Source organism: Paramormyrops kingsleyae, chromosome 25, assembly GCF_048594095.1.
Source record: "Paramormyrops kingsleyae isolate MSU_618 chromosome 25, PKINGS_0.4, whole genome shotgun sequence".
Taxonomy (NCBI): domain Eukaryota; kingdom Metazoa; phylum Chordata; class Actinopteri; order Osteoglossiformes; family Mormyridae; genus Paramormyrops; species Paramormyrops kingsleyae.
In genome coordinates, this window is record NC_132821.1 from 25,230,056 (window position 1) to 25,242,289 (window position 12,234).

General features: G+C 54.0%; 1 protein-coding gene across 2 annotated transcripts in view; it reads right to left on the reverse strand.

Moving 5' to 3' along the window:
* Nucleotides 1-519: 519 nt before the first annotated feature.
* fbxw7 (F-box and WD repeat domain containing 7) overlaps nt 520-12,234 on the reverse strand; it is a 45,110-nt gene continuing 33,395 nt past the window's right edge. For both annotated transcript variants that reach the window (XM_072707620.1, XM_072707621.1), the window contains exons 5-11: nt 11,859-11,982; nt 11,374-11,510; nt 10,709-10,822; nt 5,443-5,624; nt 4,861-5,086; nt 4,011-4,221; nt 520-2,807 (exon numbers count right to left, since the gene is read on the reverse strand). In XM_072707620.1, coding sequence (XP_072563721.1) covers nt 2,539-2,807; nt 4,011-4,221; nt 4,861-5,086; nt 5,443-5,624; nt 10,709-10,822; nt 11,374-11,510; nt 11,859-11,982 — 1,263 coding nt within the window. In that variant the 3' untranslated portion in view covers nt 520-2,538. The remainder of the gene's footprint in view (nt 2,808-4,010; nt 4,222-4,860; nt 5,087-5,442; nt 5,625-10,708; nt 10,823-11,373; nt 11,511-11,858; nt 11,983-12,234) is intronic.

Below are 12,234 nucleotides of genomic sequence, written 5' to 3' on the forward strand. Positions count from 1 at the left end.
TGGAGCCGTGCGAGATCCTCGCCCACGCACACTTCCTCGCGCAACAGAGGACTGCCGTCGGTGGAAGACGTACGTGTGGCTGACTGTCCGGACGACCGCAAGGACGGTATTCTCCAGCGAGCAAAGAGGGGGCAGCGTGAAAACAGCAAGGAGCAGGAACCGGGCATATGTGGGACCTCCTAGTGGTCTGTGTTGACAGCCGGGTGGTCTTGTCTTGCTTCTCCGTTTTTCACAGGGTGGGAGTACTCAGTGTGCATGTGAGTGTGTGTGTGGGGGGACACTAAGAACTTAAATGGATTCCCGGAATGTTCCGGCATTCAATGGTGGAGCCTAGGACTGGGAATCGTTCTATATGACTCCTTGACAGAGTGTTAAGACCAAACTTTGGGTGAGCATGGTGCACACTGCCATGGGCCAAACTGAGATCCAATTGTGAATTCACTAAATGTGCCCCCCCCCCCGTTAGGGGTGTCAAGAGTAGAGTTACATGCATACAGACACCAACACAGACAATTGAAATGCTTGATATGGAAAAAGAAAAACCCACTTTTTATTGCACTTATAAGTTATAAGAAAATAAAAATTCTAAGTGAATCAAACAATACACAATCCCTTACGCATTTTTTTTTTTTTCCTCTGTCTGTGACGGCAGGCAGTTACATAAAACTGGAAAATAAAACCACCGGTAACATCTGATTTCTCAAACCAGATCATAAATTAAATGGGGAGAGAGAAAGAGAGAGAGAGAACGATAGAGAGAAAGAGAGAGAGAGAGAACAAGACTGTTTAATATACAGTGTTATGCCACTTTCACAGTTCAGCTAGAGTCATGTACTCTTGGAAAATGAGACAAATCATTTGGCTACACTATCACCTTTCCCTGCAGGCTCGCCCTTTCATCCAGGAAGCAGACGTACCCAGAGCAGGGTCTGCTTCCAGGAAGACGACCGACCTCATGCAATGCCAACCTCTGACCCCAGGAGCCTTTTGAGCGGACATCTTTCACGTCTGTCTGCGTTTTCCAAGTCGGGGCACTTCAATCCGTCAAGCTGTCCACTCCAACTTTAGGTTGAGCGATGTTCATTTGCACGTTGGCACAGCGATTCTTTCGTTTAAAAATCCACTCACCTGACTTATTTACCACTCCCCCCCCCCCCCCCCATCTGTCCCTTTCCACCACAGTCCTTTAGAATGGAGTCCCCCACCAAGACAGGCTGAAAGAACTTTGTCCTAAGGAATGTGTTTACAATTTGTTGCACACACGTACGTGCACACACACACACACACACGGTCACACACGCACCCTAAAACAGAAATGTCCGCTCAGTCCTTGTCCTTCCCTGCTGCAGGCAGCCCCATGTCTGTCTGTCATCTGTCCGTCCGTCTGTCCGTTCCCTCCTTGACGCCACTCAGAGGCACACCTGGCTTGGGTTCCAGTGGCAGCAGAGTCAGTCGCCGCTCACGCAGCGCTCATGTCAAGAGTTCAAACTAAAGTTAATTTGGAATTTAGTCTGGGACTAAAACGTCGCAGCAATTAAACATCCACCTTTTCCCTTCCGTTAGCAGCATAGGTAAAGTTTGGCCACTGGGAACACAGTACTGGGAAGTGGGAGGGGGGCAGGGGCCCGTCCCCAACATAGCACCAGTGTTGAGGAGCTAACCCAGCCAGACTCTTCAAAGACTCGGGACATCTTGCCTATCGAGATTTATCTTTCGATAAGACCCCCCCCCCCCCCCAAAAAAGAAAGACAGAATAGATAGAGAGAGAGAGAGAGAGAGAGAGGTTAATACTGGGACCGATTGTTGTTGGCAACAGTAGGCAGAAAAAAAAACTCGTTCATTGAACTTATCAAATGTACAAAGTAACTGAAATTCACAGTCGTTTCTGCACCGTTCAAACCAGGAAACGAATGATGGAATTAAAATACCAACGAAACACAAACCAGGCACCCCCTGGCCTTAAAACCAAAAAGCTGCGTGTGTGATTCTGCTCAATGTTTCGCCAGTAAGAATCTCTTTCGTTTTTGTTTTTTTTTTGTTTGTTAAGGTATCGTCTTTAATATTTTTATACACTATATACCATTTCTTACATGACACTGGTTTCCTTCTATACAGCGGTGAGTCCATAACCTGCATTTGCTGTTGATGTGGGGGGGCGGGGGGAGATAGACATTTATACACTGAACTGGTAGCGTCAGGCTTGAGCGAACAAGTCTCTGTGCGGAGGGGGGGGGGGGGGGGGTGTCACGGTGGTGCGTGAACGGCACCAGCTCCCCTGTCATGAACCAGCCTCCCTTTAGGCTCTGCCTCTCTGTGACATCAGCGTGTGATGAGCCCCGCCCCCAACCCCCCAAACACATATTCCCCACTGGCCTCCAAGAGGTCGGGGCCTAGCGCCTTTGCAGCAGCGGGGGAGGGGGAGGGGGAAGGAGGAAGAGGGGTTGCGGGATGAGCATGGATGCGAGCACGGATGAGGCAGGGGGGTGGGCCGCCCCGTGTCCGAAAGCCGGCGTGCGTCGGGTTCGTCTTTGGGCCTGCTCACTTCATGTCCACGTCGAAGTCCAGCACAAGCAGCTTGGTCTCCTCTGTGCCGTTCCGGCTGCCCACGGCACACACCAGCTTAGTGTTGGAGGCGCGGATGCGCCACACCACACCGCCACTGCCACCGCTCTCCAACGTCACCAGGTTGCGGATGAACTCGCCCGTCCGCAGGTCCCACAGCTTTACCGTGCCGTCGTCCGAGCTGGTGATCACAAAGTTCTTGTTGAACTGTAGGCACGTCACCGCGCTCTGGTGTTTATGAGGACCTGGGGGAGGGGGAACATGGAGGTTACGTCATGATCCTTTGCAGAGGACCAGTTAAAATACTCAAGAACAAAAGTATAGAGGACAGTACAAAATCCCTGAATGTTGTTCTTGCCACACCCCAGATATCAAAGATAGATCCATTGCATCCTCGCCTAACGAGGAAAATCCCAAAAAAATTCACTGCACCCCAAGTTCGCTCTTGGGAGGCGAGTTAGCAAGACCGCTCTTGCCAAGACTACGAGTATGATCTTTGCATTCTTGGTTTCGAGAAATACTTCTGGTCACCCAACTGGCCATCGTGCCATGTGGCAAGGCGCTGAAGGAGCTTCAACATTTCTACCCGGAATAAGTAATTTATGAAAGCGGGAGACCACCGATCCAGGTCCTAGTTTACTGGAATACCGCCTTCAAATGGGGGTGCAAACGCTGTGTGCAAGATAGTGGTGGAGAGCGAGTCAAGGCCTGCAGAGGCGGGTGGGATATGCCCCAAGGGCGGGCTGTCTGGAACCTAATCAGCATGTCAGAGAGACGCCAGTTGTGTCTGTGCGACAATGTGTACCCCTTGTAAGAGCACAAATCTGCACGTACCTACAAGCCCTCCATTGCTGAAGGGGTCATTAATACGACCCACCACATCACGTATTTGTAATGGGGGGTGCCTGTCTGCAGCTCAAAGCCACCATTAAACATGGCTAAACACATCCCCAGCGCAGGGTGCTGGAGGCCTTAACCAAGGCTTAATTATATTGGTGCTCAGACGCAGGGCCGCTAACAGACTGGCTCGACGCCGCGTACCGTCCACGCACGCAACCTCACCCCTGACATTAACACTCGGCGGGGTACCCCCCCTCCCCCCTCTGAGCCCCCATCCCATCACCACCCCCCCCCCCCCCCCATTTGCTATTCCCTGTTCGTCTCCATGCTCACCGAGCGTGTCCTCTGCTTCGGTGAGCGTCAGACACATAAACTACAAGGTCAGGTGACGCATCCTCATAATCCCAGTGGGAATTAATCCTGCCGGACGTTACGACCGACTACAAATTATATCTTTTACAATATGGTGGCCATAAAAAGCTGTCCACAATTCCCGGCTATGCCAGGAGTCGGGTAGAAAATTACTTCCATCCCTGATAGGTGAAGCGTATAATGGACAGGAGAGTATGAAAACAAGATTCCCCACCCCCCCAAGCCACTGCGCTCACCTTGCAGGGTCTGCAGACACTGGCCCGTCTTGATGTCCCAGATCTTGACGGTGGAGTCGGCGTTGCCCGAGACGAGGATGTTGTCCCTGAGCTCCATGCCGCTGGTGAGCGACTGGTGGCCCGTCAGCGTGTGGATGCAGTTCCCCGTCTCCACGTCCCACACGCGGATCGACGTGTCCAGGGAGCCACTCACCACGTGGATGCCGTCGAACTGCAGGGGGCGATGGAGAGTATCGATCGGCTGTTAATCAATAAACCCAGTGTCCTGGAGCTGTCTGGGAAAAGCCACTTCCTGCAATCTGATGTCATTCTGGCTGGGCTGAAAAACTCCTTCTTGGCCCTCAAACAGTGCTCTGTCTTTTTTTGCGAGAGCTGGCTGCATTTTAAACGCGACCTTGCTGTACGGAAATTTCCGCCTGGTTCTTCATTCTAGGCAGACTCCCCCACCCCCCTTCTCCTCAGGGTTTCCTGCCATAAAAACACCCATATACTCATAATACAAAGTATCTTAGAGGGGCGGGGTCACAGACGAACTAGCACTAGCTGAAAGCTGACTGGCCACCAGATTGCCCTCTCCCCTGTCACTCACCGATTAAAAAAAAAACAATATTGGCGAATGATTGGCCGCTTTTTATGAATTAGACCCCTCTTATGTCCCCCCTACCATAAATCTTGGAACCCTGCCCCCTCAGAATTCAGCCCCCCCACCAACACATGGCACACCCTATTGATGTACAGCTTTGTGACAGTTAACTAGTATACCTGGGTGACACGCAGATCAGGTGACAGCCCATTCAGGTAATGCCCCACTGGCCCTTAAGGGCGCCCACTGCAGGCAGTCCCCGCTCACCTGTAAGGAGTACACGCGGTTGGTGTGTCCCTGAAGCGTGTGCAGACAGGTCTCTGTCTCGGGGTCCCACACCTTCACCATGAAGTCGTAGGCCCCGCTGACCACGCGCCGCCCGTCGTACTGCACGCAGCGCACCGCCGCCACGTGCCCCATCAGCACGTGCAGGCACTGGCCTGTCTCGATGTCCCAGACCCGCAGTGTGGCATCCCGGGAGCCGCTCACCACCCTGGCACGGACGGGAGACAGACGGACGCTCAGACGGGAAGCTTCCGGAAAGCGAGCAACCTTTTCCCAGGAAGGAGCGCGCAGCGGGATGCCTAAAACCCAAACGGGTCACATTCCCACTGTACAGACGCGAGTGACAAAGGCAGCCCTAACAAAGCATCTAAATCACCACGTAAAAAAGAAACTGCCATCTTGTGTTTTTCTGGCACAAATCCACCATGGATGCCAGAATGTCTCAGCCCACCGATGACCCTTCTCCGCCGAAGGTGCGAAAAATCAATGCTCATCCCATGATTCCCTGACAGTACGGGTTAGGGAGCGGGCAGGACTCAACAGGCTGGGATCGGGGGGGCTCACCTCTTCTCATGTAGGTGCATGCAGCGCACCGTGGACGTGTGTCCATACAGCGTGTGGATACACTCCCCAGTCTCGCCATTCCACACCTTCAGTGTTCGGTCCGTTGAGCCGCTGATGATAATGTTGTCCTTCATTTGGGACGACCAGACTCCGCCCGTGTGACCCACCAGCGTCCTCAGGCACTGCGAGGTTAGACAGAAACGATTTTAAACACGAGCCTCAAATGCCACAGGCATGGGAATCTTTGTTTGACCTTTAAGTGTGGTAACCGTTGACGACCATGTAATTCGCAGCGGACTACCTTATTAAACAGAGGCTTAGCCTGTGTTTGAGCTCTTCCATGTCACACAACACAAACATGCCAAATGTCATCGATAAGCTCCTGTATATCTTGGCCCGTGTGCAACATGGTTGCACCCATCCATTCTCCATTCTCATTCTCTGTAAACGGAAGACCCCATGGACACGAGTGACTGATCCCACTGATGCTTGATGAAAGGAATGCTCTCGCACCACATGAGCCTCGATAAGCATCGATACGGGAATAAACACATCCAGCGATCTGATTTCACCCGGGACTGCAAATGAGGTATCGATCAGAGAGAATACGGTAAACGTCAGCACAGAACCCCCCCCCAAACGGACCGGAGCCGTTTGACTTAATTTGTTTACAGGATACCGGGGCCCCACCCCCCACCCCCAGAGCATCGTTCTCACTCCGGTGGGTCAGAAATCGCTGCTGCTTTCCGGTGTGATCCGTACAGAAGGAGACTCCGAATGAATTGCAATCCGCCGCACCCCCACCAGATGAATGGCAGGTTTAATATGCCGCTGTTCTGTCCTGATAAACAGGGAAGACTCCATTGACTCTGCCCATTTCTGCAAGCAGCAGGTTGACCTTCTAGAACCTTCTCTGCATAGTTAAGCCCCCCCCCCCCCCACATCTACCCTACTCCCCAGCCAAACCCCGTCACGGCCAGTGACTTAGGCGGGGGTGCCAAAATGCTAACGCTTTTCCAGGTGGGATTCGTCCAATGGTCCGAAACCACAAGCCGTCACAAGTGTTGAAATCACAACTTCGGTGGTAGACGAAACCGACCAGGGACGTAAACTCTGGAGGACGGCCATGACGGCTAAGCCAGAACTGGGCCCGTTCCTTATTTTCCACATTACAAACATGGTGTGCAGCTGAATTTACATTCAGTATTCGGTTTTTCAGGCCACAGCATCATCCGTCTACTGCATGAATGTGTGGGGACGCTGTAGGTGTAGGAGAGAGAGACAAAGATGGACCACCATGAAAAAAGAGAGGAAAAAAAAACACATGAAAGCACAGGATCTGGTGCGATGGAGTTTAGCTGTCCGTGTATCTGCCTGAACAATAGAGAGAGAGGAGGTTCTGAATGCTGTCAGCCAGGGAGGATTACCTCTCTATCTGTTTAGTGTTTAAGATCAGGAATGGGCACTAATTTGGCTATTTTCCCCTTTTACCATTTTCTTAATGTTTCATTTCTCCTACTAAGCACTCAGGCCGAGAAAGGGCCGCCCGCGCGGACGGCCTGCCTTTCAGCGGCCAACAGAAATGACGGCTGAATGGACGGCATCCTAATAAAAAGGGATGGATCTGGAGGCCGGGCCATATCGGCGGTGAAGTTGGGGGCCACGCCAGGCCGTTACTCTCACTGTCCACATCAGGGTGCCCGGCTGGCGGCCCCCCCGTCTCCACGGCGACGCCTCACTTGGCCACCTTCACCTCGGCTTTAGTTTTTTTCGTCTTTTTAGTTGGAGCGACACCAGTCTCTCCCCCCCACATACAGGCCCCCGCACCCCCTTCACAGTGTCATCCTGTGGCCCTAATTACGGTCCCACAGGAAAACCCTTTGCTGCTCTCCGCCAATCATCAAAGGGGGGGAGGGGTGAATAAGCTCAGGGAGGGGGGCTGTATCAGAACCGACAGAGTGGCGAACGTGGCCCGGTGAATGTTCCATGCAACACGAGCCTCATAAACCTCAGTGTTCCACTCGCCACTGGCAAGACGTGGCAGGCGGTTTCCATGGTGACGGTCAACACAGAAGCAACAAACTCAATGAACTGGTTGTGTGACTGGACCCACCTGCCATTCCGGTCATATTTCACACGCTGGTACCAGTGGCCGGTATCACCCGGAATTCAGCGCGGACTGGTTTTACCGCCAAAGAAACCGCACGATTAGCCTAAAATGGGAACTATCAATGGGAAGGAGAAAATCAAGCCTTCAAACTGTAGAGTTTTAAGCTGCACTTTGTGTTTGTACTTTTCCCGTAGGAGTACAGATGATGGCGAGTGAAAGTTTGTAGATATGGCCGGGAGTGAGTGGCCTGAAACGGCAAGGTATTTTAGGATCAGAGGGATCCTGAAGGCTGACCCTCCGGTGCATCCGGTTTGGGGGGGGCGGGCGGAATCAGTGGCCATGGAATGAAGCCGGGAGCGAGGAGCATGAGGCTACGGGTTCGGCGGCTCGCAAAAAAACACCAAAAGGCAAAGACATGCGACGCCGCAGCTGATGCAACCTCATCGCAACTGCCGAACTGGAAAAATGGAGTCGGGACTCTTATGGAAGAAAGCGGAGGGGGGCGGGGGGGGTCGTCAATGGGAGTCACTCACAGACGGGAATAAGGGACCGGATTATGTCGTATCATCCTTTATAGTGGCACTCAAGTGCAGCGTTTAGGGTTGCCACCCCCTCACCAATCAATATCCCCGATTCCCAGCAGCAGAAGTCCGATTCGTTAAGAAGTCCTGTGGCAAACGACGCGGAGCACACGGCGTGCTAAGGCCGGGGGCGACCCACGGAGGCCCAGCAATGGAAAAGAGCAGCGGCGCTGGCCGGTTTACAGAAGGACGGCCTGCCGCGCCTCGGACAGGAGTCCCGCAGACACTGACAGATGGAGGAGCTGCCGGTTTGCCACTCGACCTCCACGGAAGGACGGAACCGCTGCGGAGTGACTCACGCAGGAAAACGCGGCCTGAAGGCTCACCTGAGCGTGTCTGGCAGGGATTCGGGCCGCGGCAGGGCGTGGTACCGCCCCCGCCAGGCTCGGACAGGGGCGCATGGCTGCGGACGCAAGGGACACAGGAAGTGCTGTGTGTGTGTGTGTGTGTGTGTGTGTGTGTGTGTGTGTGTGTGTGTGTGTGTGTGAGGGGGGGTTGATACGGAGGCCGGTCACGGGGCGGCGATTCGCTGGATATGGCCTCGGCACCTGCACTCAGGCATGACCGTAGGCTGCTGAGACGCACTACTCTCAAACCGACCCGTACTGTGCAATGCGGGTTGGAACATACGTGTGTTTTTTAAGCGTTATTTTTAAGTTGAGAGCGCCTTCCACAAATCTGACCCACCCCCCTCCGATTTCCCGTTGTTTCACGATGATGCCCCAGCACCCCCTGACCAAACATGCCCTCCTGCCAAGGTCTGCATGCTTTGCTTGCTTGTGTGGCCCCCGCCTCAGCACGGTTCCTCCCCCGCCAGGAGATGAAGGCCACCCCCGTCCTGCCAATATAACAGCGTGGGCAACACACTGCCAAGTCTAGGTACTAAAGAACCACCGGATTACTTTGGACAAATCAGCAGTGAATCGATCTGATTGAGATGTCAGGCTCTGCCTGATTAAAGTGACTGAGTCGAAGTCTGCTTCAGGAATTCAAGCACTCAAACAAAATTAAGCACATATTTAATTACTGAACTGAATATATATTTTCAACATAAACTAGACATGTCACTGATCTAACCTTGTAACTTACACTATATGGTCAACAGTATGTGGACACTAGTTTGTCCAACATCTCATTCTGAACCAAGGTTATTAATCTGAAGTTGGTGGGCCCCATGTTGCTATAATAGCCTGTCCTCTTCTGGGAAGGGTTTTCATTAGATGTAGGATCATTGTTGGTGGGGTTTGCTGCTATCCAGGTTGGGGATTGGGTGTTTGGGTGACCGACCACTTCCCAACTGAACTCGCTCCCAGATGTTGTGACCTACATGATCACTTTACTTACGGCTTTTACGCCGGGCAGAAATGTGGCGAACTGACTTGTTGGGAAGATACCATCTTATGATGGCGCCAACTGGAAAGTCACTAACTTCTTCTGTATGGCCTCCCAGTTCTGCTGCTGACATTTGGCGCAGGAGGTCATGTGATCGTGTTCTTAATCATGCATCTGTCAGAAATGGGTGCGGCTTCATTCAGGTCAATTCAGCCATTCCTCTAATAGCGGTGTCTCCATACTTTTGGCCGCACAGTGCATATGGCAGTGTGTGTCTGCGCTTTGCACACATGCCTACCAGTGAGTCGCTGCCATTTGAAAAGCAAATAACCTGGGTAAATTTAGCTGAGTTTTTGACTTTCTTATTGTCCCTGGGGTCATCGCCATGGCGACCATGGGCTTCCTGCTCGCCGCTGCAAAGCCTCCACCTCCTCCCTGACTTCTGGGACAAAGGCTGTGTGCACTGTTTAATGATGAGTCATCATTCCCAGCATGCACTCTCAAAGCCCAGGGTACCAGAGCGACTGTGATGCAGGCAGCATTCGCGGGCAACTCCTCCCTCCCCTTGCGGTAAACCCCACGGCAAGAGGCCCCGCCCGGCGCTCGCCAGTCTTCCCGGTTCGGTTCTGACGCGATTACACAGACAGCGGGATCCATATTCACCCCTGTCAAAACGGGAGAGGTATGGCGCTCTGAAGAGGAGCCCATTTCATTAGCGTTCCCGGGAAAACAGTCCAGGAATAGGAGGCGAGTGACAGGCTGATTTACAGCCAATCGGCAGGCTCGGCTGCTCTCTCTGGCCGGCTCTGGGAAAGCCACACGAGCCTGGCACGTGTCAGGAACAAACGGACCGGCACCGCACCAAACAGACGCCCTCCTGCCCCAGACTGCCGCCAATGCAGGCGAGGGCCTTAGCGAGTTAAGCATCCGCGGGAGTTAACGGCGCCCGCCCGGCCCGAAAATCGATGTGGGGAACAAACAGATCCGACAACCATGACAAGCTGGGTCTAATGAAGAGCTCAGGGTAACGGCCTAAGGGGCATGGTTTAAGGAACGAGGATAGCCGGCCAATCACGCATGCGAGGCCTGAGAAGGGAAAACCGTCACATCCAGAAACGGGGGCTGTCAGTTTATAATCAGATCAATGAGAGAGATGCATGATGGGAATAGAGCCACGGTACTGCCGACATGTTGTGATAGCTGAGATTCTCACACCGGGGACAGAAGCCAGAGGGGCACTCACCTTCCCTGTGACTGCCGACCACACCTTCAGCGTGTTGTCGTCTGAGCCGCTAACGATGCGGTTGCCACAGAACTGCAGGCAGGTGATCACGTGGTCGTCGTGACCTTTAAGCACCTGGGAGGGGGTGGGGGTGAGGAGAAGGTCACGAGGTGGTCAGAAGAAAACGAGACCGGCGCGGACATCAAAACCAGAGCTTTGGAAACGTCAGAGAGGCACAGGTGCAGCGAGCGCCTTTAAATTACACCCACAAGGAGGCCTGCCTGCCTGCCTGGCTCATAGCAGGTCACGAAAGTGCTGACGTGGTAAATGACAAAGCGCTTCTGAGCACTGCGGAGAGCGGGAGCGAGAGACAGAGAGAGAGAGAGGGAGAGAAGGGGGGGGGGGGGAGAGCGAGCAGGGCTGCGCAGGACGACGCGGTGACATCAGCGCCAGTCAGAGAAGCCGCAGGCGGCGGCGCGCGGAGGGGACCGTGGGTGACGTGCGTCTGCTGGGTGGTGTCACTCACGCGTGTAAAACGGGGGGGGGGGGGGGGGGCGAGACACTGAGCTCGGAAATGAGCCAAACCAACGGAGACCAACTCAGAGGCAGAGCAGATCAGGGAACTCTGACGATTACGGCGATGGGGTGGTGTGTGCATGTGTGTTTGGGGGGGGGGGGGGGGGTACCTTGGGGGATTTCAGGTCTCCTCTCCGCCAGTTGGTGTCTATCCTGTGCTGCCTGATGTAGGCGCTCTTCCAGGGGCTGTGCGTGAAGCCTGGTTTGATCACCTTCCTCCTCTTGATGTGCAAGGGCTCGTCGATACCTGGGGGGGGGGGGGGGGGGTTGGGGGGGGGGGGGGTTAGGGTTAGGGTTAGGGTTAAGGGGTTGACATTACGCCCCAACCAGAGCACACACCGGGGTACAGCATGGGGGCAAACAGATCTTTTGGGTAGATGCCCAACATGGGTACAAGATTGGGGGGGATCATTAGAGGGTGGCACACAGCCAAAGACCCCGCCCCCCAAACTGTATAGGAGCAGTGTGTTCAAACCCACAGAAACATGGTGTGGGGCGTGACATATACAGATGAAAGGGACGTGTCATATGGCAACAAAGGGGTGTGGCATATGCATATAAAGGGGTGTGGCTTGACAATGTGGGCGTGGCTAACCTTCCTCCCGGCACTTTTCCCTCCACAGCAGGTTGTCTTCGGCCAGGATGCGCCAGTAGTGGCAGGTCTGAGCGGCCTGCAGCAGATCCTTCGGCTCCAAGAAGGAAAGCACGTAGAGGGCCAGCTGGGAGGGGGACAAACGCATGCAGAAAGACTCTCAGAAAAGCGGGGGGGGGGGGGGGGGGGGGGGGAATGAAGGAAGACAAATGGCACCACGCTTCACTGCACCCGCTCAGCCGCCGCCACCTGTGAGATTAGGGTCAGCAGATAAGACACAAGGCCCAATAACCCAGCCAGAGAAGCCACACTCCATGGGAGGGGGTGTATACCAGGGCGGGGCCACAAGCCCCAGCTGATTGGCTCCCAGAGTGGAACC